Here is a 27,979-nt window from a genome sequence, read left to right as displayed (position 1 = left end):
ATCAGTTGGACAAGTAAGTGTTTTTTAAGAGCTGAAAACTGTGTGAAAGTTTGAAATATTTATCATTTGAATTTAAAGCAATAATAAAAATGAAGATATTAAGAACAGGAAGATTGAAAATGACGAGAAAGTTTATGTGCATCCATTCATCCTTTTCAGAATCATAAAACATCAATATTGAGCTTTCTCACAATTGCAACAATCTCTATCATATTTCCAAAATAATCAATTCTTTCCTATCAGAAAAATACATTTTACTGTAGTGATGCAAGTCAGGCCAAATCCAACCCAAAAAGATAGTCATAGTCATCAAGGGTTAATATCAATTATATTAGGCCATTGGGTCAAATTAGCTTTTAGTAATTCCTAAACACCATCACATCCATGCATGCTACAAGCAGGCTTAACGAATCCAAATTCCTGTTCTGTCACTACCTCAATACAAACAGCACAGCTGCTATTCACACAAAATTCGCATGACTCATAGTTCAATATCCTGGAGCGGAGTAAAATTCCATTAATGTTTCAAATCATATACTTCCTAATTTATTGTTTGACAAAGATATATTGGCCCTTCTTATGTTTGCAATCGGAAGTAAGCTTTCCAGAATTCATAAATGCAGCAAATTTTGACACCAGCATTGCACCAGCATCTCTAAAGCAAACTTGAATGATAATTAATTTGAATATTTGGTACTTTTACCTAGATTGAAAAACAAAATTATAATAAAGCCAGAAAATGTAACTCCACAGTTCCTCCAGAGTCTGATGGAACAGCAATTTCCTATCTGAATGAGTGAAGTGAAAGCCTTCTACTAATATTAGTAAAGTGGACCCCCATAGAGCACATCTGTTTCCTAGTACTGGTACGTGTATTTAGTCTATTTCTAGACCATTGGGAGCCACTTCTTTCTTTGCTTTTTTAAAAAAAAATCTCACTCCGTGCTGAGTTTTTGCTAAATGCAGGAAAACACAGCTGCAGATTCCTTGCACTAGTTCATGCCCACCATGGCAGGCATGCCAAGGTAAAAAAAATTGCACCCTTTTGTGACTGATTCTTTAATAATTAAAAAAAATTCAATTTTATTTATCTACAATAGCACATTCTATCTGGGTGCTCTCTGGGTAAAATTCTACAATTTGTATAATTCGAAATTGAAGTGGTTTGAATTTTTTTTTAAATCGAATTTTGTGTCAATGTGGACATCCTCCAAACAAACTGTAATATGGAAATGCAGACTTTTAATTTTTAACTCCTCTACACTATGTATGTATATTATATTTCCAGTAATACCCTAGAAAGGTCAAGGTATTTCCTATTGTTCTGTTGGATTCCGCTATCAAATACTGGAAGTAAGGAGCAAGCATTTCAGGTTTATTTATTATTTATAGTTTCTGCTCCTCTGATTGGTCATGTTTCCACACTGCTCTAGTGACTATTTATCTATTTTTCTGGCAATCAGCAAGGGGACATCTGAGCATCCATGACTATAGGGGAAATTTTAAACAGCAGAAACTGGAAGAATAGAAGTTTAAATCAAGCCACTCCATTCTCACTCCTTGGTAGGTTTAACTCAGATGTTTTTGCAAGTCACTGAGGCACCAAACAGACTCAGACAGGAGCCAGGTTAACTGTCTTTCATATAATGTACCTAAGCAGCCTGCATGTATCGAGAACTCCAATGGCATTTTAACAGAGTTCTGATCCCTGTTAGGGAAGAAGTGGAGCCCTAAAATTGGGAATGTCACTGAACTAGTAATCCAGAGGTGCAGGCCCAGGATACTGCCCTGGGGCATGGGTTCGAATCCCACCTGGGCAGCTGGTGGAATTTAAATTCAATGAATTAATAAAAAAAACCTGGGGCTGGATTTTGTTGTCCCACTGCCAGGAATGGTGGCAGGTGCAGAAAATGGCAGCCAATCTGCACGGGCGCCGCAATTACGCAGCAGGCGGCACTTAACATATTAACAGTGGCCGTCCCCACCACACCCCCCACACCCCAAATCACGTTGTCACCTGATGCCGGAGCAGGTGCCGGCACCATTTTTAAAAGACTGCCAGCCCTACAAACAGTTCCAAAAGTGCACAGTTGATCCCTTCCCTCCATACACTAAATAATGCACAGTTGACCCCTTCCCCCCATACACTAAATAATGCACAGTTGACCCCTTCCCCCCATACACTAAATAATGCACAGTTGACCCCTTCCCCCCATACACTAAATAATGCACAGTTGACCCCTTCCCCCCCAGACACTAAATAATGCACGGTTGACCCCCTTCCCCCCAGACACTAAATAATGCACAGTTGACCCCTTCCCCCCGACACTAAATAATGCAGTTGACCCCTTCCCCCCGACACTAAATAATGCACAGTTGACCCCTTCCCCCGACACTAAATAATGCACAGTTGACCCCTTCCCCCATACACAAAATAATACACAGTTGACCTCTTCCCCCCATACACTAAATAATGCACAGTTGACCCCTTCCCCCCATACACTAAATAATGCACAGTTGACCCCTTCCCCCCCAGACACTAAATAATGCACAGTTGACCCCTTCCCCCCAGACACTAAATAATGCACAGTTGACCCCTTCCCCCCGACACTAAATAATGCACAGTTGACCCCTTCCCCCGACACTAAATAATGCACAGTTGACCCCTTCCCCCCAGACACTAAATAATGCACAGTTGACCCCTTCCCCCATACACAAAATAATACACAGTTGACCCCCTCCCCCCATACACTAAATAATGCACAGTTGACCTCTTCCCCCCATACACAAAATAATGCAGACTTGACCGCTTCCCCACCAGCGTCCCCTGGATATGCTCAAGATTGGGAACTGAAGGCAAGATCGTGGGGAATTAAATTTAACTTTATGCAGTGAGGTATTTTAAATATGTAAAATAGGGTCTTGTCGCAGAGTGGCAGAGGTGCTGCCATGGAGCCTCACCATTACTGGGAAGATCGGGCCCGGCAATCCCGGTGTTGGGCAGCCTCTGCCATTCCAATTCTCCAGTTCCACATCACCACAAAACCCGACGTCAGGCTGGCAACAAAATCTAGTTCCTGGTGTCAGTAACAGTGCCTATGATCGATTGTCGTAAAAAAAAAACCCATCTGGTTCACTCATGTCCTTTAGGGAAGGAAATCTGCTGTCCTTACCTGGTATGGCCTACATGTGACTCCAGACCCACAACAATGTGGTTGACTTTTAACTGCCCTCAGAAATGGCCTAGCAAGCCACTCAGTTGTCAAGGGAAATTAGGGATGGTCAACAAATGCTGACCTTTCCAACCAAGTCCACACTACATGAAAGAATAAAAAAAGATAAGTTCAAAGCGTACTTTTAGAGGGCCAGGAGGAGAAAGAGTACGCTTCCAGGCCCACAAGGAAAATCTTGGCCTCTCCCTTCTTTGCAAGACCCTGCTGATCATCCCTCCCTCTGACTTTGCTGACAGGCAGTCTCAAGGCCACCCAATCTTCAGCTGCCTCTTTACACTTCTTTCAGGTGGGTAGCAGGCCAGCAGGATGAAATGAGGCTTGGAAATTAACATTGGCCAGGTCTCCCAGGAGTACTCGCACCCAGGAGTTAACATTTTCCCTTATGTATCGAATCTATTTGAATCAACAGCAGCCAGAGAGGAGAAAATGGACAATGGAGGTATTTAGTCAAGGAGGTGGTCCCCTCTCATTTGTCTAGTCTTTTTTTTTCAAAATTCAAATTGAAATCTTCCACATTTCTGGAGATGCAACTCAGTATTCCAGGAAACTCCAAGGGCCTGATCAATGGGGTGCTCCTTTAATATGATCTTCACAGTGCAATATGTTAAATATTATGGACTAATTTTGACTGCTGGTGGTGGCAAAAAATGATGGTGGCAGATTGGTTGCCCATTATAAACTTGGCCTGACTTCAATGGAATGGTAAAGTGGATAAGGTGTATAATGGACAGCAGCTCTGCTATTGCAGGCTTTTTGCCACCAATTAAAATTGTAAACAGGCTACTTTGTTAGTTAAGAATATAAAAACATAAGAAATAGGAGCAGGAGTAGAGGAGACCCCTCGAGCCTGCTTTGCCATTCAACACAATCATGGCTGATCCTCGGCTTCAACTCCACTTTCCTGCCTGCTCGCCATATTCCTTGAATCTTTGAGAGACCACAAATCTGTCTATCCCAACCTTAAATATGTTCAACAATGGAACATCCACAACCCTCTGGGATAAAGAATTCCAAAGATACACAACCCTTTGCCAGAAGAAATTTCTCCTCATAGAAACCGGAGCAGGAGTAGGCCATTCGGCCCTTCGAGCCTGCTCCACCATTCAAAAAAGATCATGGCTGATTGTCTAATTCATTACCCTGTTCCCGCTTTCTCCCTATATCCCTTTGGCATTAAGAAATATATCTATCGCCTTCTTGAATATATTTAATGACTTGGCCTCCACTGCCTTCTGCGGTAGAGAATTCCACAGGTTCACCACCCTCTGAGTGAAGACATTTCTCCTCATCTCGGTTCTAAATGGCATACCCCATATCCTGCGACTGTGATCCCTGGTTCTGGACTCCCCAGCCATCGGGAACATCCTCCTTGCATCTAGCCTATCTAGTCCTGTTAGAATTTTATAGGTTTCTATGAGATCCCCTCTCATTCTTCTGAACTCTAGTGAATATTGGCCTAGTCGACCCATTCTATCCTCATACATCAATCCTGCCATCCCAGGAATCAGCCTAGTAAATCTTCTTTGCACTCCCTCCAAGGCAAGAACATCCTTCCTCAGATGAGGAGACCAAAACTGCACACAATACTCCAGATGTGGTCTCACCAAGGCCCTGCATAACTGCAGTAAGACATCCTTGCTCCTGCACTCAAATCCTCTTGCAATGAAGGCCAACATACCATTCGCCTTCCGAACTACTTGCTGTATCTGAATGCTTGCTTTCAGCGACTGGTGTTTCGTTGCACCTCCCCCTTTCCCAATCTATCACCATTCAGATAATAATCTGCCTTTCTGTTTTTATAACCAAAGTGGATAACCTCACATTTATTCACAATATACTGCACCTGCCATGCATTTGCCCACTCACCCAATGTGTCCAAATCACACTGGAGCCTCTTTGCATCCTCCTCACAGCTCACATTCCCCCCCAGCTTTGTGTCGTCTGCAAACTTGGAAATGTTACATTTAGTTCCCTCACCCGTCATTAATATATATTGTGAATAGCTGGGGCCCAAGCACTGATCCCTGCACCCCACTAGTCACTGCCTGCCACCCGGAAAAAGACCTGTTTATTCCTACTCTCTGTTTCCTGCCTGTCAACCAATTCTCAATCCATGCCAGTATATTACCCCCAATCCCATGTGCTTTAATTTTGCACACTAACCTCTTACGTCGGACCTTATCAAAAGCCTTCTGAAAATCCAAATATACCACATCCACTGGTTCTCCCTTATCTATTCTACTAGTTCCATCCTCAAAAAACTCCAGTAGATTTGTTAAGCATGATTTTCCTTTCATAAACCCATGCTGACTTTGTCCAATCCTGTTTCGGCTTTCCAGGTGTTCTGCTAAAACATCCTTTATAATAGACTCTAGCATTTTCCCCACTACTAATGTAAGGCTAACTGGTCTGTAATTCCCTGTTTTTTCTCTCCCTCTTTTTTTAAATAGTGGGGTTACATTTGCCACCCTCCAATCTGTAGGAACTGCTCCAGAGTCTATAGATCATCTCGGTCCTAAATGATAGACCCCTTTTCCTGAGACTGTGCCCCTGTGTTCTAGGTACCCCAGTCAGGCGAAACAATGTCTCAATGTCTACCCTGTCAAACCCCTTTCAGAATCTTGTACATTTCAATGAGAATCACCTCACATTCATCTAAACTCCAGAGAATAGAGACCCAGTTTATTCAGGATCTCATCATAGGACAACCCTCTCACCACAGGAACTAATCTACTGAATCTTTGCTATACCACCTCCAATGCAAGTATATACTTCCCTAAATATGGAGACCAAAACTGCATACAGCACTCCAGCTGTGGTGTTACCAATGCTTGTATAATTTTAACAAGACTTCCTTATTCTTGTACTTCAATCCCTTTGCAATGAAGGCCAACATGCAATTTTCCTTCCTACGTGCTTGCTGTAGCTGCATGCTAACTTCTATGTTCCCTGTACAAGTACACCCAAGTCCCTCTGAACATCAATATTTACAAGTTTCACACTTTAAAAAAAAATCTGATTTGCTATTCTTAATACTATAGTGAATAACCTCACACTTCCCCACATTATACTCCATCTGCCACACTTAGTCTATCTATATTTCCTTACCGCCTTTTTGCATCCTCCTCACAGCTTACATTCCCACATAGCTTTGTATCGTCAGCAAACTTAGATACATTATTCTTGGTCTCTTCGCCTAAGTCATTAATATAGATTGTATGTAGCTGAGGCCCTATCACTGATCCTTGCGGTACTCCACTAAATCACAGCCTGCCAATGTGCTGTTTATCCCTACTCTCTGCTTCCTGTCCATTAACCAAACCTCTATCCATACTAAAATGTTACTCCCAACTCCATAAGCCCTTATTTTGTGTATTAACCTTTTGCGTCACCCTTATTGATCACCTTTTGGAAATTCAAGTATACTACATCTACTGGTTCCCCTTTATTTACCTCGACTAGTTACATCCTCACAAAACTCTAATACATTTGTCAAACATGATTTCCCCTTTGTAAAACCATGTTGATCATACTGTAATTTTCTAAGTGCATTGTTAAGACCTTCTTTCAAATAGATTCCAGCATTTTCCTGATAACTAATGTCAGGCTAACTGGCCAGCAGTGCCCAATTTTTTCTCTCTCTCTCTCTCATTTCTTGAATAGTGATATTGCTAACTTCCAGTTGCTGGGACTGTTCTAGAGTCTATGGAATTTTAGGAAATCACAACCACTGTCTCTGCAGTTACATCTCTTAGAACCCTAGGATGTAGACCATCAGGTGCTGGATTTTATTCCCTTACTTTCTCCAATATCTTTTCTCTGCTGATAAATGAAATTACTGGAAATTCCTCACTCTAATTAGCCCAGCTATTTCTTGTATGTAATTGGTGAAGACAGACACAAAATATTTATTCAATGTCTTTGCCATTTCTTCATGCCCCGTGATATTTTTTCCTGTCTCTCCTCTAAGGGACCAATGCTTACTTTAGCTACTCTTCTCCTTTTTATATACTTGTATAAGCTCTTACAATCTGTTTTTATATTCCTGGCTAGTTTACTCTCGTTCCATTTATTCCCTTATCAACTTTTTGGTGGCCCTTTGCTCATTTCCAAAACGCTCCTAATCCTCAGGCTTACAACTGTTCTTTGACACATTCTAAGCCTCTTCTTTTAATCTAATAATATCCTTAACTTCCTTCCTAAGCCACACATGGATCTTTCTTGCTGAACTGTTGGTTTTTTTTAATGGAATGGGTTTTTTTTTGAATATTTTGAATAGTTACTTTAAATGTTTCCCACTGATTATTTACTGCCATAACTTTTAGTCTATTTACACAAACTTATTGAAACATACAAGATTCTGAAGAGGCTTGACAGGGTAGACACTGAGAGGCTGTTGCCCCTGGCTGGGGAATCTAGAACATGGGGGCGCAGCCTCAGCATAAGGGGTCAATCATTTAGTATTGAGCCGAGGAGAAATTTCTTCACTCAAAGGGTTTTGAATCTTTGGAATTGTCTGCCCCAGAGGGTTGTGGGTGCTCCATTGTTGAGCATATTCAAAGCTTTTTGGTCATCAGGAATAAAGGGATATTGGGAGGGGGCAGGAAAGTGGAGTTGCAGCAGGTGATCAGCCATGATCATATTGAATGGCAGAGCAGGCTCGAGGGGCCATATGGTCTACTCCTGCTCCTATTTCTTAAGTTATGTTTTTATGTTCTTTGTTGAATATATTGAAGAAAAAAATAAGATCAGGAATAAATCAAATTGTTACCACTGCAACCATCCCTTTTAAACTATTTGTTTCTTTTTGTGCATTTTTTTTTTTAGGAGCTATTGGAAAATAAATCATTCTAGCATGTGGGCGTCAGGGACTTGACCGACATTTATTGTCCATTCCTAGATGGCCTTGAGAAGTGATAGTGAGCCTTCTTGAACTGCTGAAGTCCATGTGGTGAAGACACTCCTACAATGCTGTTAGGTAGACAGTTCCAGTTTGACTCCAGTTGCTGAAATGTTTTTTCCTTATCTCCATTGGTACCTTAATGACACACTCAGTTGAATTCTGCCCTTTGCTAAAAGCAGTGTCTGTCACATTGCTTCTGGAATTTAGCTCACATCTGTATTTTGACCAAGGATGTAAATGAGGTCTGGAGAAGAGTGGTCCTGGCAGAACCCAAACTGAGCATCAGCGAGCAGATTGCTGGCAAGTGCCACTTGATAGCACTGTTGACAATTCCTTCTATCACCTTGCTGAAGACTGGGAGCAAGCTGATAGGGTAGTAATTGGCCAGTTGGATTTGTGGACAGGACATACCTGGGCAATATTCCACATTATGAGAGATCAGTGTTCTAGCTGTACTGGAACAGCTCACCTTATCAAACTGAAGTGCACCAGCTTTCCTATGGACAGGATACTATGGGATAGATAAAATAACTAATTTGTTTAAGTATTAAATGTTAATAGGTCTTGTACTACAGCAACATATTTTGAAATAGGTATCACATCCTATCATTCTAAAGCAACTTGGAGAACAAGTGATCCATTATTCATCTATACACTGTGCTTGATATTGGCATAAAAAGCCAAAAACCATTTCTCCCTTACAAATGATATGTAAAATTTACTGTTCCAGATACTCGTCAACACCTTTACAATCATTTTTCATGCCTCTTTAAGCTGGCTGTTGCCCCTAAGAAATGCCCAGACCTCTCCTTTCCTTCCTGCACCCAATCATGTGCTTTCACATGCACCCATGCACATTTGGTGTATACCTTCATTATGTAAGTAAGGCCTAAACAGAAGCTTGGGCACTGATGTATTAATCCCAATACATCACACAGTTAGTGCATTCTGCCCAAAATGCCCCAGGCTGTACTTGCAGAGGAAAATTGGGTTACTAAGACCAATAGGACCCAATGAGTTTTCTATTTGCTTTATAAAATGATCTTAGAAAATGTAATCAATTTTTTTTTTAAATGAGGGATTTGCAATATGAATCACTAATAAAGTTGTGGAAATGAGATTGATACTAGTTTGAAGCAGCAATTGTCCAGTCAGTTTCACAGCACCAGTGAAACAGGGAGAAGTAATCTTTGTGTCACACTGTTCTTCTTGTGTGCCTTTTACATTCACTGGTATGTGTCATCAAGGAAATACCCATCATTTATCTTGCCGTGATTGTTTTTCATGCTGCTGCAGAATACCTGGGAGCATTCTGAGCAGCAGAATGGTTTCGGTACCTACTTGTTTGTTATGGAGTCCTTGGTTTTACTTTAATCAAAAGACCATTCACCTCCATTTAATGCCATAAATGTAACTAGCTTGAACTTAACAAACGGTTCATTGGGAAATAAATGCCATTGTTTGAAAAATATGGCTGGATTGCATTAATCAAAAAACTCTTCGACTAAAAAAAATAATGGGGGCAATGTTTGGCTTCTGACCAAAATGGTGCTGAGTTGGTGGAACAGCTACACTGTCCACTTGGGACGACTAAAAAATTTCTGGTTTCAGGTCTCAAGTGAATGCCACTGATAAGGTGTGGTGCAAGTAGGCATTCCACTGCAAACCCGCTGGTAATAGCAAAACAGGATCTCAGCTGGCTCCCAAGCAGGGCCATACCAGTAGGTGAGGCCTGGATCAGGTGGGGCAGGGAACAAACAAGGGCAGTCAGCAGATTAGAGTGTTTATGTGGGGTCAGGAGGCCACACAAAAAAAAAACTTCCTCCCCCAAAAATATCTGAGCTCTTCCTGGGTCAGTGGTTCGGCTAATAGTAAGCAGAGTGTGTGTGGTGCAGGCTGCCCATTTGTACCTGAAAATTGGAAATGGGGCCCTTCAGAAAGATTTGCATACTTAAGAAACTTCCCACCTGAAACAGACAGGTGTGTAGCTCCCCCATTTACAAAGTGCCTGAAAATTCCATCCATGGGATGGCTTTGAGCAATGGGGTGAGGTACCTTCACTCCAATTTTTAACTGCCAGCCACCCATTTGTGAAGCACGAAAAGGACAGCTGACAGTTCAAGCATAATCCCCATCATTTTAGAAATGCCAAAAAGCAGGGTGGCATTGTGTACTGAAATAATAGTTATATCCAGGAGGCATTTTCCAACCCTACTTCCCTTTGTGATAATGAAAGGTTTTTTACTTACCCGACAATTCCCAAGTTCTTCAGCTGACAGTATGATTGTCCCGCATTTCTTCCCTGGAATTCCACTGAGAACAGATAAGGAAAGATACATAAAAATCTTGTGTATTTTTTTTTATTTTTCAAATGCATTTAAATCCTTAGCAGATGGAAACAATCATATACAAAGAATGTTTAAGATGAAGTGAAAACAAGTTTGTCAAAATTACAAGGAACAGAATGTCTTTGGGGTTTATATGTCAGAATGTCCTCCATTTGTAATTTTTAGTTTGAAAAAAGTAGCTGAGAGAATAAAAGGCTGTTTCCTGCTACACTGAGAATATTGCGTGCAATTCTGGTCGCCACACTACCAGAAGGACGTGGAGGCTTTGGAGAGGGTACAGAAGAGGTTTACCAGGATGTTGCCTGGTCTGGAAGGCATTAGCTATGAGGAGAGGTTGGATAAACTCGGATTGTTTTCACTGGAACGACGGAGGTGGGGGGGCGACATGATAGAGGTTTACAAAGTTATGAGCGGCATGGACAGAGTGGATAGTCAGAAGCTTTTTCCCAGGATGGAAGAGTCAGTTACTAGGGGACATAGGTTTAAGGTGAGAGGTGCAAAGTTTAGAGGGGATGTGCGAAGCAAGTTCTTTACACAGAGGGTGGTGAGTGCCTGGAACTTGCTGCCGGGGAAGGTGGTGGAAGCATGTACGATAGCGACGTTTAAGAGGCATCTTGACAAATACATGAATAGGATGGGAATAGAGGGATACGGTCCCCGGAAGTGCAGAAGGTTTTAGTTTAGGCAGGCATCAAGATCGGCGCAGGCTTGGAGGGCCGAATGGCCTCTTCCTGTGCTGTACCGTTCTTTGTATGCTTTCATCTACATCTTTGCTATAATTTGCAAATTAACAAAAATGTCACAGTATAATTTCTTAGGTATTTACATGGATTAAAGAACAAAGAACAAAGAAAATTACAGCACAGGAACAGGCCCTTCGGCCCTCCAAGCCTGCGCCGGTCCAGATCCTCTATCTAAACATGTCGCCTATTTTCTAAGGGTCTGTATCTCTTTGCTTCTTGCCCATTCATGTATCTGTCTAGATGCATCTTAAAAGACGCTATCGTGCCCGCGTCTACCACCTCCGCTGGCAATGCGTTCCAGGCACCCACCACCCTCTGCGTAAAGAACTTTCCACGCATATCCCCCCTAAACTTTTCCCCTCTCACTTTGAACTCGTGACCCCTAGTAATTGAATCCCCCACTCTGGGAAAAAGCTTCTTGCTATCCACCCTGCCTATACCTCTCATGATTTTGTACACCTCAATCAGGTCCCCCCTCAACCTCCGTCTTTCTAATGAAAATAATCCTAATCTGCTCAACCTCTCTTCATAGCTAGCGCCCTCCATACCAGGCAACATCCTGGTGAACCTCCACTGCACCCTCTCCAAAGCATCTACTTCCTTTTGGTAATGTGGCGACCAGAACTGCACGCAGTATTCCAAATGTGGCCGAACCAAAGTCTTATACAACTGTAACATGATCTGCCAACCCTTGTACTCAATACCCCGTCCGATGAAGGAAAGCATGCCGTATGCCTTCTTGACCACTCTATTGACCTGCGTTGCCACCTTCAGGGAACAATGGACCTGAACACCCAAATCTCTCTGTACATCAATTTTCCCCAGGACTTTTCCATTTACTGTATAGTTCACTCTTGAATTGGATCTTCCAAAATGCATCACCTCGCATTTGCCCTGATTGAACTCCATCTGCCATTTCTCTGCCCAACTCTCTAGTCTATCTATATTCTGCTGTATTCTCTGACAGTCCCCTTCACTATCTGCTACTCCACCAATCTTAGTGTCATCTGCAAACTTGCTAATCAGACCACCTATACTTTCCTCCAAATCATTTATGTATATCACAAACAACAGTGGTCCCAGCACGGATCCCTGTGGAACACCACTGGTCACACGTCTCCATTTTGAGAAACTCCCTTCCACTGCTACTCTCTGTCTCCTGTTGCCCAGCCAGTTCGTTATCCATCTAGCTAGTACACCTTGGACCCCATACGCCTTCACTTTCTCCATCAGCCTACCATGGGGAACCTTATCAAACGCCTGACTGAAATCCATGTATACAACATCTACAGCCCTTCCCTCATCAATCAACTTTGTCACTTCCTCAAAGAATTCTATTAAGTTGGTAAGACATGACCTTCCCTGCACAAAACCATGTTGCCCATCACTGATAAGCCCATTTTCTTCCAGATGGGAATAGATCCTATCCCTCAGTATCTTCTCCAGCAGCTTCCCTACCACTGACGTCAGGCTCACCGGTCTATAATTACCTGATTATTCAGTTTGTTTAATGTTTCCTTTTGTTAGGATCTTAAAACTAGTTCTGTTGAAGCCTTACTCTCGCATTAGCAGTTAGCAACTTCCTTCACATGTTTGTCAAGAAGATGGATGGTGATAATGGAAAACAATAGCAATTTTCTTCCTATTTTCAGAGACAACAGTGATATATTGATGTGCCAAGTTTAGCATGATTTGACTACCACACAGGCATTTTCCAGTTCTTAACAAGTGTATTTCAAAATACCTTTGGCTGGAGCGGATTATTATTTCTTGCCGCTATGCTGCCTCTTTTCATACCTCCATTGAATTAAATAGTACCAGTGTTCAATCATATTTTGAACAGCAGAAAATTTTGTGCAGTGGCTTCACGTTAATTGGCAAGTGAAGTAAATTCAATCAGAACGTATTTCACTTGTTACCCTGATGAGTGGAAGATCTTTCCCACATACTACCTGTACTGAAATCATAAATAGGAACATAAAACACACATTCATGATTTTGCTGCAAATGGTAAATAGAGGACATAATGTTCACTATGATCTGCAGCAGATTCCAAATATCTATCAGATCACAAAATTTTGGTTCTAACAACTTGATTGCATAATTAATACTGAAGTATCGCATCAGATAACCAGTTTTCTCTCTCTCTCTTTGACGTTTAAGCACTGACAATATATGCACTGATGCTGGGATATTGCTTACTGTTCTTCCATTAATATGTTGCATGTTTGAGGTCTGATTATTACTGACATTAACAACTGTCGCAGAAATTATAGCAAATTGTGTTCTCTTATTAACAACTGGGCTTATATATATGAAAGCAGGAAAATAACGGAACTCATGTCCAATATAGCACTGAACTAGTACGTTGTAGCTCCCTGGCTTTCATAGAGTCATTTACAGCATCAAAGGAGGCCATTTGGCCCATCGAGTTCATGCCACCTTGCCACGGAGAAATCCAGTCAGTCCCACTCGCCCGTTCGATCCCCATAGCTCTGCAAGTTTATTCCCTTCAAGTACCCATCCAATTTCTTTTTGAAATCATTGATTGTCTCCGCTTTTACCACCCCCAAAAGCACTTTGCTTTTGTGTCAAATTTAGTAAAAACTTTTCCAGTCCAGGAAATTCACAAATGCTATTGCATTACACTATGCATGTACACGGGGTGACATCAAAACAATTCAACCAATCCAAATTACCCAACATGTGCTGCTTCTACAATTTTCATCCATTTATAAAAATGGCATGGACTAAATTACATCCAGACTATATCAATGTTAGAGATGCTTAGCTAAAAGATGGCATTCAAGGGGAAAACAATCTGGCCCCAATATACAGTGTTCATTTTAGCTGGTGGGCTGGTCTTGACTGATTTTGTGAGATCAACTCATTTATGTCATTTGACTATGTTTCCTGTATGATTATTCCACATGGGGGGGGGGGGGATTTTGAGGGAGGGGCTAGATGTTTGGCAATGTAACAACTTTTAAAGGGCTGCTACTTGCACTCAAAAAGGTAACTGTATTGAAAGGCAGAAAATCAGAAATTGGACTTGAGCAATGGAGATCAGAAGACAGAGAACAGAGTCTCCTTTTGAGGGTGGTGCTCTTGAGAATTTGCAGGTAAGGAGGCTTCTTTGTGAATGAGGATTCCCTCCTATCAGAGGCAATTTCAGGAATGTCTTTGTAAAGGTGGAGAGTTAGCATCTGCTGGATTGTTACATTCACAGAGCAAACAAGGTTGGAGCTCTCAGGTCTCACACAATGCAAAATTTGTCCATTCAAAGTAAGTGGTCCCATTGGGCACAAAAACAATGATACTGAAATGACAGCCCTTTATACACCTTGCTCAATTTTCCTTTCCACTGGCCTTTCATGTTGTTGTTGCTGCTTTTCCATGGGGAAAGTGAAGAAAAAAAAATCTGCTGGCAAACAACCCACAGTGACTTGAAAATGCTCCACTACTGTAGAAATTCAAGATCTTCACAGCCACTAGTGTAACCGTCTTTATTTCTGATTTCTGCAGCTTTTCCTCCAGTAAACAGCACAAGGTTGACTTCAACCCACTCCATCTGGTGGGAGCTATGGCATTAAAATCACCTCCTAAAACTTACAGCTATTTGCCCACTTCACCAATACTCTGGAAAAGTAACACCACTTTTGGCTGCTGCCCTTTAAGCAAAGGCTTACTCCTTGATCAGTGGGTCCTGGCTTACAATGGTGTCAGATCAGAATGATGTATGGAAAGGTAACAGTTACACAGAATGTAGGTCAGATGACGGCATCCCATCCTAACTATTAATTACATATCTCTGCCAGTGAGAGGGCAGATGCTTCTTCAAACCATCCGAAAACCTGGCAGAATGTGTGATGAGGTGCATTTGTGATGGATATCAGACTGATCGATAGCCCTACACAAATTCCTGCCCTCCACACAGGTCTAAATGCAATGTTCTTGCCCTGCCCAACCCAGACATTTTGGGACCATTGTTTTTAAACAGCTGTTTATTAGACCCTCGGATCATTACTCACCAAAGAAGAGAATCTCATCAACTCCATGCTCCAAGCCCAGCGCTGAGGCTGGAGCTTCAAACGCTGGCGGGGTTGGGACCAGGTGTGGACATGATTTAAAAATGATGGTCTCGGAGAGCATCAATGGATCTTGACTAGAATTCATAAAGTGAGGGCGGGGTGGGGTGGGAGGGGGAGGGAGGAGTGAACGGGGAACCTACTTGACTCCAATTAACGACCCTTTAAACTTCTAGAGGAGCTTGTTAAGGGGCCAGAGAGGTCGGCACTGCCACTTTCAATTCGGATTCCGGTGAACCCGAGCAGTCTGTTCCCGCACACCTGTTGGGTTCACTGCCGGAGGGAAGGGAAACTTCTTTCTTGAGCTTGAAAATTACAGGGCACTTGGGGACCTTGCACTGTATCATGTGCATTTCCTCAGTTATGGATGGTTGAACTGCTCTTACTGTATAATGCTACTGGCCCTGTAAGGAGCAGCCTGCACTCTTTGGCAAGGCAGCGGCAGGCCCCCATCATGGCTGCCATCTGTCTTTGTCGCTCACGCTCTGCAGGCAGCTCCTGCCTCCTGGAGACACTCCGCACCACTAATGAGGTGCCAAACTCACCTCCTGTTCAATTAGTGCATTTACATTTCAAAATAGCATCATGTGACTGACGCAGTTGAGGTACAGGGTCGGGACCCGGAAATAATCTGGGCATCAGGTTCCCGACCCTGTTTTGAAAATCCAGCCGCTGGAGTTATTGCCAAACCATACTGAAATTTGCTATTCTATATGATTTTTGAGTGCAAATACTTGCTTAATTTAACACATTTGTAAAAACTTGCCATTCTGGAGGATGTTTACCTGCAGCAACTGATAGCAGAAGATAACTTCTGTGACTGTGTTTGATGTTTCCTCAAAAGTTTATTTATAGGTGCTCATCAGTCAATATTACTCTTTATAAATATATATCACTGCAATTTCAGTCAGTCAAGGATCAGAAGTGTACTCAGTCCATGAGCTTGTAGGATATAGGTTTCTTCTGTGCTTTGCAGCATGTCACACAATGGGGATGTTCAAAGTTAATCATGGGAAAAAAGCAACTGGCAGCTTATGAATTGAAATCCAGTAAATTCCTTTTCCCTTTGCCTCAATGAAAAAATAATAGATTGGCTCAGTTTCAAGTTGCCAAGTGATGTGGTGATACATCATGATTTAGGAAACTTATGAGAATTGTCTCTCGCTATCATGATAAATTGTGGCCAATAAAATAAACACTGTTAAGGCGATCATAATAACTCTTTATCTGGTCAAAGCAGGTGATAGTTTGCAGAAGACAAATCATTCACTTCTGTCCTAATTTAACCTGTATGAAGCAGTTTTCAAGAATCAGTATCAGTATCTGGAGAAAATCTTTGAGATTTGCAAAAACCATCTAAAAATACCAACACCCTAGTTGTACAAACTAGAGTTTTTCACTTGCAAGAGGTCAGCACCAGACAAAGATTAGTTGATAGAAATTTTTTTTTTAAAAAAGAGCTGTGTGCTCACGATGAAGGATGTTAGTGCTGGGAAATGGGACATTTACTGACACCGCAGGCTGGATGCATAGTAGATTTCTGTACTCTGACCTAACAATGTGACACAGGGTAAGCCTCTCAGAGCACCCACAAATGTGTTTTTCTTTTCAAATCAGGAATAGTTTTCATCGTGGCCTCTGTGGACAAGATGACAACATCAACTTGCATTTTCATAGTGTCTTTAACACAGTGAAATGTCACAAGGAGCTTCTTAGGAGCGTGATTAAACACAATTTGACATTGAGAGCGGGTGACTAAAAGATAGTCAAAGAGGTATGTTTTAAGTAGCTTGTTAAAGGAACAGGACGAAGTAGAGAGGTGGGAAGGTTTAGGGAGGGAATTCTAGAGTGTAGGGCCGAAGGCAGCTGAAGGCATGGCCGTCAATGGTGGAGCAATTAAAATTAGGGATGTGCAAGAGGCCAGAATTTGAGGATGCAGCGATCGTGGGGGCTTGTAGGGTTGGAGAAGGTTACAGAGATAGTTAGGGGTGAGGCCACAGATGAGAATTTTAAAACTGAGCCCATTGCCGGACTGGGAGCCAATATAGGTCAGTGAGCACGGGGATGGGGCGGGGGGGAAATAGGTGAACAAGACTTGATGCAAGTTTGGATACAGGCAGAAATGTCTCAGACGAGCTGTAGTTAATGGAGGGTGGAAGATGGGAGGCTGGACAGGAGAATATTGAAATAGTCAAGCCTAGAGATAAAGGCATGAATGAGGGTTTCAGCAGCAGATAAGCTGAAGCAGGGTTGGAGATGGGTAATGGTATAGATGTGGAAGCAAGTGGTCTTGCTGATGGAGCAGATGTGTGGTCGGAAGCCCATTTCAGGATCAAATAGATCACCAATGTTCACCCTCAGACAATAGCCAAGTAGAAGGATGGAATCAGACGGCTGGTAGCTCTTCAGTCCCAGCAGGACCACCGGGAGTAGTGGCCACTGCTGGGACTGCACCCAGCAAGAAGAGGATGATGGACGTGGAAGGTACGTGGGGTCCGGGACAATCATCTGGGCCCCGGTAAATGCGGGTGGGAGTCGAAGAGCAGGTTGGGGTGGGTAGTTTTAGCGGGGCTGGCCTGTGCTGCTGGGGGGGCCCTCTATGGGGCACTGGGGTGCCCGATTAGGAGAGGCTCCCCAGCCCACAAGGAGGTCACCAGGTTTTACTGGGCAGTCTCCTCAGGTGAAATGCCCATTGGACATTGGTAAAATATTAGCATAGGCAGGAGGAGGCCCTTAAGTGGCAATGGCGGGCCCCTCGCCTCCCACTTGATTTTATGCACCCCCTCCCCCACATCTCCCAGCCTGCTCCTGAGGGAGGTGGGGGAGTGGAGAGGCATAAAATTCCAGTCACTGGATCAAACCATAAGTCATGTTCTTCAATCAGCCCTTTCTCCTCAGATCCCAGAGTTCAGATTGAATCCATTATTACACTTTGATTAGTTTCAAGTCAATGTTTTTTAACCCCTTCACCCTTTGCAGGTTGTAAAAGACTCAAACATGAGAACACTCCACAACTACATGAAGACAATTTGAAAGATTGATCATTTGATGTCACGTCAGGAAGGTTTGTTCGACGCAGCCTATCTTCAATCCAGTTGCAAGTACAGCATCTAACTAATCAGAATGTTAGTGGAAAATAATCTATGCATGAATAAAGTCAATAGAATATTTAACATAGCCAAAACAAGAGAATACAAGTGAAAGGAAATTGTGGTCAAACCATACAGTGCTATTGTCATCCAGCATCATCAGTACTGTGTCCAGTTGTGTTCACTGAGGAAAAAAGGCAGATCATCCAGGGCTAAACACAGTGCAAAGAAAAGCCACAAACTGATCCCAAGTGCCAGGGTTCTGAGTTATGAGGAAATGGCGTAGAAACTTTTGTTTTACAGTCTAGAAAGGAGACACTCAAGAAGTGACCTTATCAGATATTTAAGGGAATGAAAACAAATAATCTGGATAAACTTTACGAATGCCACTATAAAGCAACGTTTGAGAATATGACGAGCGGTCACAGATTCCAAGTGTTACAAGGCAAATTTTAGAGTGATATTAGGATGATCTTCCCAATACATGGAATAGATTCCCAAGTGGAATAGCTAAGTAGGAAGCTCTGGACTTGAGTTGCAGAATGCTGTTTGAATGGAAAGCTGTTTTCAACTATAATAAAACTACTATTGCAACAATGAAAAGTCCATCAAATCAATTTTAATTACTCACTGCTTGAGAGGACTGCCTGTTATCATCATTTACTGCGAGTAAACTGAGGTGAACATAAACTCCCACTGAGAAAATTGGAATTGTTTTATCAGATAAATCCTCTTTGTTTGCACAAAAATCAGGGCTATAATAAAGATGAGAAGATTAGAGGAGAGTTGAGGAGCATTTTTACACCCAAAGGTTGATGGGGTCCTGAACGCACTACCTGAAAGGGTGGTAGAGGAAGAAACCCTATATCACATGTAAAGAACTCTTGGATTTGCACTTGAGGTGCCATAACCTAGGGCCATGGGCCAAAAGCTGGAAGGTGGGATTAGGCTGGATAGCTTTTAGTCAGCTGGCATAGACACGATGGGCTGAATGGTCTTCTGCTGTGGTGTAAATCTTACTATGTTTTTATTTTATGCATTTTGTAATAGTCTAAGAGGCTGGCTGGCAGTCTTTGTGTAGTTAGGAACACAGGAGCAGGAGTAGGCCAGTCAGCCCATTGAGCCTGCCCTGCCATTCAATATGATCGTGGCTGATCATCCACTTCAATGCCTTTTTCCCACATTATCTTCATATCCCTTTATGTCATTCGTATTTAGAAATCTGTCAATCTCTACTTTAAACTGGGCGGCACAGTGGCGCAGTGGTTAGCACCGCAGCCTCACAGCTCCAGGGACCCGGGTTCAATTCTGGGTACTGCCTGTGTGGAGTTTGCAAGTTCTCCCTGTGTCTGCGTGGGTTTCCTCCGGGTGCTCCGGTTTCCTCCCACATGCCAAAGACTTGCAGGTTGATAGGTTAATTGGCCAATATAAATTGCCCCTAGTAGAGGTAGATGGGAGGGACAGGTGGGAATGTGGTAGGGATATGGAATTAATGTAGGATTAGTATAAGTGGGTGGTTGATGGTTGGCACAGACTCGGTGGGCCGAAGGGCCTGTTTCAGTGCTGTATCTCTCTAAACTAAATCAAGTTGTCATTTCATTAGAGTTTCGACTGAATTATTAGCAACATTAACAACAATATAAACATAAAAACAACAAAACCTGCTTCTGGCTAAATTCTGTATATAAATTTCAAGCAATTTACCCAATATGGGCACGGTCCCATGATAAGTGTGGACTGTGCAAGTGGTTGGGAATGTACTTGTGTTATATTAGAGGCACCGGATGTGGAATCTAACCCAGGAAAACAGACCTCAATATTTAATACAGTTTCACACATTCACATGCTATGAATTAAATATCAAGCATAACTGTGCACTTTTGATCAATGCCATTTGTATTGTTCTTATGATGATTCAGTCCAGTAATTAGCAAGGCTTCATTAGCATTAAGATAATTTAATGATCTGAATGTCACAAGTCTACATTCTGTGCAATTCCCTTCTGCACTTTTTTTTTAAAGAGTCTGCTAATTGCCACGTGAAAGCAAAAGCTTGAACAAGAAAAACAATTTTAGAAGTAAGATTTTATAGGAACATTCAAAAGCCATTCAGCAAATCAAATCTGCACTATTTTGAACACAAGGCCAGAGAAAGTATCACTTGGCTTTTTTTTTTAAACCTTTTTATATGAAGTAAGTTTATAAATTGTGTGCTTTTTAAAAATAAGTTGAACTTGCTGCTATGAATAGTATAGTTAGTCCTTTAAAACCAAAGAACATTGTGTTCATATAATGGTTTACTTTTTGACAAATGCACAAAAAATAGTGGGGGTAAGGGGAGAAGGACTTTATGGTTTTTGCCTTCACAACTTACACTGAACCCCACTGAGAGAGTGAGCATACAACCTGCTCACAGCTCGAGTAACCAGCAGCTGAGGAACATGCAAGAGCGACTGTAGATGATTCACTCATTGATTTTCAATCCCTCAAAGTACAACAATGTACAATGGCAAGGTATGGTTTGGTAAATAATTGCATGATAAACAGTGGGTGCCAATGCACTTCATCACCCTATGGCACTTCCACTGGAGATCCCAACAATCTGTGCTTCTGTGTCACTTATCAGAACAAATATTTTTTTAAATACCATCAGACAAAAAAAGTCACCCCACCCTGCAGTTTTATAAAATGAGTCAAAATGTTTACAAGTAGTTGACTTTTCACCACCAACTTTTTCATTCACATTTGCATGCACTTGCATGCTTGATTGAAAAACAACTGCAACTGTAATCTGTCTGAGAATCTGGGGCTACATTATATTCAACTAAATTAAAATACTCCAATTTTCTACCATTCTGGATTCTAAATATTAAAGTCGAACTTACCTTCATTGTTAAACATTGAGGAAAATGTAACTGTTGAATGATATATTTGTATGATTATCCACATTGTTTAGTAACAGGTGGATTAAAATGCAGTTCTTCAGCAGTGAAATGGTACTTTAGAACTCTTCAATCCGAGCCATTGTTGTGCAACTGTTAGCAGCTTGTTATAGACCATTATTGACAAAGGCCTCCTGCCTGCACAAACATTTACATCTGTTCACAAGTGACAATTGACAATTAGGGGAGGTGCTGGCGTAGTGGTATTGTCATTGGAGACCCAGGGTATTGCTCTGGGGACATGGGTTCAAATCCCACCACAGCAGAAGGTGGAATTTGAATTCAATTAATAAATCTGGAATTAAAAAGCTCGTCCATCATTGGCATTGTCAATTGTTGTAAAAACCCATCTGGTTCACTAATGTCCTTTAGGGAAGGAAATCTGCAGTCCTTACCTGGTCTGGCCTACATGTGACTCCAGACCCACACTCTTACATGCCCTCTGAAATGGCCTAGCAAGCCACTCAGTTGTCTCTAACCACTGTGGGTGTACCTCCCCCACATGGACTGTAGTGGTTCACCACCACCTTCTAAAGGCAATCAGGGTTGGGCAATAAATGCTGGCCTGGCCAGCAACACCCACATCCCATGAATGAATTAAAAAAAAGTATGCTTGTATCATGCAAGTGATTTTAATCATCGAGACCAAAATTAAATTATTACATTTGACCCACAATTCTGGGCAAAGTGAGGACATCTACCGCAAAGTGTAATGGGCCCACAAGCTGGGGTGGAACTTTGAACCACTGTGTTTCCAGTCAGTGGAAAATGTTTGGGGTGGACATGCCCACACATCTCGGACTGTTCTGGGGACATGTCTGAGAAGTTTCCACCTGACTCCAGGAAGTCCACCCATTATGCTCTCCATGGAATGCACACCAGCTAAAAGCTGTCATGAGTTTTGCTGTGACCTTAAGGAAGGCTCCAAGCATCCTCAAAGACAAGATAATCAATCTACGAAGGATCAGTTACTTTCAAAAACATTCCCGTTTGCTTGTTTAGGAGAAGAAAACATTCCTGCATTATTTCTTCCACGCTTACCAGGCCTCAGGGTCCATCTGTCAGAGTGCCCAGGTGCCACTCTGAGTTTGATGGGAACAGCAGAACATGCACCTTCAATGTGGCTTAGCCAGTTATGGAGATGACACTATCCTTGAGATTGAGTTGAAGCCCCTATTGATAGTCATGTATCACCAGCAATCCTGCTCTGTCATAATTCTGGTAGGTGGAGCGGGTGGAATCCCAGAATTTCAGGGGCATCTGCATCTTAGTAAAAATCTTACATCTGTCATGTTTCCTTTATTATAATACCACCACTTGCACAAGGGTGTAATTAAACAATGACAAGTTTAGACATTTTCATTATAAATGTGGACATTGTAAATTACAATGGAAATATTAAAATATGGACAGAACATATGACTTTAAAATGGGGACTGAATTACTTTATTTTATTTGTTTGTGGGATATGGGTGTCGCTGACAAGGCCAGCATTTATTGCCCATCCGTAAATGCCTTTGAGAAGGTGGTGGTGAGCTGCCTTCTTGAACCACTGCAGCCCATGTTGGGTAGGTACACCCACAGGATTTTAACCCAGCGACAGTAAAGGAATGTCAATATAGTTCCAAGTCAGGATGGTGTGTGGCTTGGAGGGGAACTTGCAGGTGTTGGTGTTCCCATACAATTGGTGCCCTTGTTCTTATAGGTGATAGAGGTCGCAGGTTTGGAAGGTGCTGTAAAAGGAGCCTTGGTGTGTTGTTGCAGTGCATCTTGTAGATGGTACACATTGCTGCCACTGCACGTCAGTGGTGGAGGGAGTGAATGTTTGTGGATGGGGTGCCAATCAAGCAGGCTGCTTTGTCCTGGATGTTGAGCTTCTTGAGTGTTGTTGGAGCTGCACCCATCCAGGCAAGTGGAGAGTATTCCATCACACTCTCTTGACTTGTGCCCTGTAGATGGACAGGCTTTGGGGAGTCAGGAGGTGAGTTACTCGCCACAGGATTCCTTGCCTCTGACCTGCTCTTGTAGCCATGGTATTTATAGAGCTACTCCAGTTCAGTTTCTGGTCACTGGTAACCCCCAAGATGTTGATAGTGGGGGATTCAGTGATTGTAATGCCATTGAATGTCAAGGGGAGAGGACCTGGCACTTAGTGGCAAGTAACATTCAGGCCACACATCAGCCCAAGCCTGCAATTTGTCCGGGTCTTGCTGCATTTCTACATGGGCTGCTTAAGTATCTGAGGAGTCACGAATGGTGCTGAACATTGTGCAATTATTAGCATCCCCACTTCTGACCTTATGATTGAAGGAAAGTCATTGATGAAGCAGCTGAAGATGGTTGGGCCTGGGACACTACCCTGAGGAAATCCTGCTGTGATATCCTGGAGCTGAGATGATTGACCTCCAACAATCACAACCACCTTCCTTTGCACTAGGTATGATTCCAATCGGCTGAGAGTTTTCCCCCGATTCCCATTGACTTCAGTTTTGCTCGGGCTCCTTGATGCCATACTTGGTCAAATGCTTCCTTGATGTCAAGGGCAGTCACTCTCACCTCACCGCTGGGGTTAAGCTCTTTTGTCCATGTTTGATCCAAGGCTGTAATAAGGTTTAGGAGCTGAGTGGCCCTGGCGCAAGCCAAAGTGAGTGTCCTTGAACAGGTTAATGCTAAGCAAGTGCCACTTGATGGTGGCACTTTCCATCACTTTACTAATGATTGAGAGTAGACTGATGGGGCAGTAATTGACCACGTTGGATTTGTCCTGCTTTCTGTGTACAAGACATTCCTGGGGAATTTTCCACATTGCCAGGTAAATGCCAGTGTTGTAGCTGTACTGGAACAGCTTGGCTCGGAGCACAGCTAGTTCTGGAGCACATGTGTTCAGTACTATTGATGGAATGTTGTCAAAACCCATAGCCTTTGTAGTATCTAGTGCCTTTAGCCGTTTCTTGATATCACACGGGGTGAATCGAATTGACTGAAGTCTGGCATCTGTGACGCTGGGTCTTCAGGAAGAGGCTGACATGGATCATTAACTCACACTTCTGGCTGAGGACTGTTGCAAATGCTTCAGCCTTATCGTTTGCACTGATGTACTGGGCTCCCCCATCTTCACACCTTGGTCTAATTATTCCCCACCTTCTAACCTCACTTCATCAGACAACTACACTGACTCTTGTTCAACACCATCGGAAATCAGCTGGTATGCTTATTTAAAAAAAATACTTTTGTTTGCTTATTAAAGGAAATAAATCTTAATGCTGAGAAGTGGAACATTTTTCTCCTCTTAGGGGTGAGGCTACAGTGAAGAACTTTTCACCCACACCTTTGTATTCTCTCCATCTACAACCAATTTTCCTCAGTCAGAACTCCAGGTGAGATTCCAGTGATCAAACGGGAATCTACCAATGCAATCCAAGAAATTGGTGGTACTGCAGTGAGGCCGACTGCAAAGATAGGAGGATGCAGCAGTAAGTAGGTAGATCTTACATTTCATTGGATCCCAGTATTCTACTTAAACCGTGTTCACTGTAAGAGGTGTTTCTCTCTCAGGGTTCATATGTCTTCAATGGATTCCGAAGCTGGTGAGAACAAGGAGAGAGCAGACAGGAGAGAAGTCTTTTCCAGTCCAGCTTTTTTTGAGTTCAAATTTCCTGTGGGAAGTTCAAATTCAAAAACTCAGGTTGTCCAGAAGGTTAGTCATGTGACTAGAGGGGGTGTGACCACGTCCATTTGTGTATTCGGTGATCTTATTAGTCAATCTGGAATACGAGCTCCTGCACCCTCAATGTCTGGGAATCAAAAGTCCACTGTGAATTAAATTGGAGCAGGGATTGGCCCCTTTGTCCTTTCTAAGTATTGTCTGTTACTGTGCAAATCTCTTTGCAGTCAAGGGTCTGGTGTTTTGTTTTTTCTTTACTCCAGTAACAGTTTAAAAATCAATGTTCATGTGGCAAAATTAATGTGCCTCATTCCTGGATGGTGGGGGCCTGCATGACATGCAGCTACACAGAAATAAGGAAAATAAATGTGATGCAGCCATAAATTAATTGTTAAAAAGGGGTACAAACCTGAACACACGAAACATTTTAAGAAAAAAAGGGTTGACGAGAAGGCAAGCCACACAGACAACCCAGGAACAAACAGAAGATTTGAGCTGAAGATTCCAGATTTAAGCAAAAAAAAAAAGCAATTACCATGTGTATGCAGAAACAGCCAGTCTTTCCAGCCTTTACAGAGACAGACAGCAACCTAAAGTCACACTGGAGCAAATGGCTAGCAAGATTCAATGCCTAATAGTGGCGCTCAATGTCAATACACCCTGAATAGAATGTTGCTCCTACACTATACTGGACCAAAAGATCGACAATATCTTCGATACACTCACTTCTGGCCCAGAACCGATGACGATTATGAGCGAAGAATGCTCTAACAAGATATAGAAACACAGAAAATAGCAGGAATAGGCCATTCTGCCCTTCGAGCCTGCTCCGCCATTCATTATGATCATGGCTGATCATCCAACTCAGTAAACTGTTTCCGCTTTCGCCCCATATCCTTTGATCCCTTTAAACCCAAGAGCTATATCTAACTCCTTCTTGAAAACATGCAATGTTTTGGCCTCAACTGCTTTCTGTGGTAGGTTCACCACAGGTTCACCACTCTCTGGGTGAAGAAATTTCTCCTTATCTCACTCCTGAATGGTTTACCCCGTATCCTTAGACTATGACCCCTGGTTCTGGACTCCCCCACCATCGGGAACATCCTTCCTGCATCGACCCAGTCAAGTCCTGTTAGAATTTTATAGATTTCTATGAGACTCCCCCTCACTCTTCTGAACTCCAGCGAATATAATCCTAACCGACTCAATCTGTCCTCATATGTCAGTCCCGCCATCCCAGGAATCAGTCTGGTAAACCTTCCTGTAAACATCCTTCCTCAGATAAGGAGATCAAAACGGCAGACAATATTCCAGGAGTGGCCTCACCAAGGCCCTGTATAATTGCAGCAAGACATCCCTGCTCCTGTACTCTAATCCTTCGCTATGAAGGCCAACATACCATTTGGCTTTTTTTATCGCCTATTGGACCTGCACGCTTACCTTCAGCGACTGGTGTACGAGAACACCCAGGTCTTGTCGCATATTCCCCTCTCAGTTTATAGCCGTTCAGGTAATAATCTGCCTTCCTGTTTTTGCTATCAAAGTGGATAACCTCACATTTATCCACATTTTACTGCATCTGCCATGCATTTGCCCATTCACTCAACTTGTCCAAATCACCCTGAAGCCTCTCTGCATCCTCCTCACAACTCACCCTCCCACCCAGTTTTGTGTCATCTGCAAATTTGGAGATATTACATTTAGTTCCCTCATCTAAAATCATTAATATATATTGTGAATAGCTGGGGTCCTAGCACCGATCCCTGCAGTACCCCACTAGTCACTGCCTGCCATTCAGAAAAATACCCATATATCCCTACTCTTAGTTTCCTGTCTGCCAAACAATTTTCTATCCATCGCAATACACTACCCCCAATCCCATGCACTTTAATTTTACATGCTAATCTCTTATGTGAGACTTCATTGAAAGCTTTCTGAAAATCCAAATAAACCACATCCACTGGCTCCCCCTCATCAACTCTACTAGCTACATCCTCGAAGAACTCTAGTAGATTTATCAAGCGTGATTTCCCTTTCATAAATCTATGCTACCACTGTTCTCCAAGTGCTCTGCTATAAAATCTTTGATAACGGACTCTAGAATTTTCCCCACTACCGACGTCAGGCTGACTGGTCTATAATTCCCTGCTTTCTCTCTACCTCCCTTTTTAAACAGTGGGGTTACATTAACTACCCTCCAATCTGTAGGAACTGTTCCAGAGTCTATAGAATCTTGGAAGATGACCACCAATGCATCCACTATTTCTAGGGCCACTTCCTTAAGTTCTCTGGGATGCAGACTATCAGGCTCTGGGGATTTATCGGCCTTCAATCCCATCAATTTCCCCAACACCATTTCTCTACTAATGCTGATTTCCTTCAGTTCTTCTCTCTCACCAAACCTCGTGTTCCCCAACATTTCTGGTATGACATTTGTATCCTCCTTTGTGAAGACAGAACCAAAGTATGCATTTAGTTGGTCAGCCATTTATTTGTTCCCCATAATAAATTCCCCTGTTTCTGATTGTAAGGGACCTACATTGGTCTTCACTAATCTTTTCCTCTTCACATACCTATAGAAACTTTTACAGTCAGTTTTTATGTTCACTGCAAGCTTGCTCTCGTACTCTATGTTCCCTTTCTTAATCAATCCCTTGGTCCTCCTTTGCTGAATTCTAAACTGCTCCCAATCCACAGGTGTGTTTTTTTTTCTGGCGAATTTATATGCCTCTTCCTTGGATCTAATGCTATCTCTAATTTCCCTTGTAAGCCATGGTTTGGCTACTTTTCCAGTTTTACTTTTGCACCAGACAGGAATAAACAATTGTTGCAGTTCATCCATGCGCTCTTTGAATGTTTGCCATTGCCTTTCCACCGTCGTCCCTTTACGTAACATTTCCCAATTCTTCATAGCCAACTCGTGCCTCATACCTTCGTAATTTCCTTTACTAAGATTCAGGATCCTAGCCT

At 42.5% G+C, this 27,979-nt stretch overlaps 1 protein-coding gene across 7 annotated transcripts in view; it reads right to left on the bottom strand.

The window, feature by feature from the left end:
* The window catches only part of LOC137383870 (copine-8-like), a 699,632-nt gene that overhangs the window by 400,890 nt on the left and 270,763 nt on the right, over window positions 1-27,979 (bottom strand). For 6 of the 7 annotated variants that reach the window (XM_068057206.1, XM_068057208.1, XM_068057209.1 and 3 more), the window contains one exon: window positions 10,386-10,449. In XM_068057206.1, coding sequence (XP_067913307.1) covers window positions 10,386-10,449 — 64 coding nt within the window. Of the gene's footprint in view, window positions 1-10,385; window positions 10,450-21,288; window positions 21,353-27,979 lie in introns of those variants that run through there. The other variant, XM_068057212.1, reaches the window with a different exon arrangement.

This window comes from Heterodontus francisci, chromosome 25, assembly GCF_036365525.1.
Source record: "Heterodontus francisci isolate sHetFra1 chromosome 25, sHetFra1.hap1, whole genome shotgun sequence".
NCBI classification, from domain to species: Eukaryota; Metazoa; Chordata; class Chondrichthyes; order Heterodontiformes; family Heterodontidae; genus Heterodontus; species Heterodontus francisci.
This window is presented reverse-complemented; position numbering and strand designations above follow the sequence as displayed.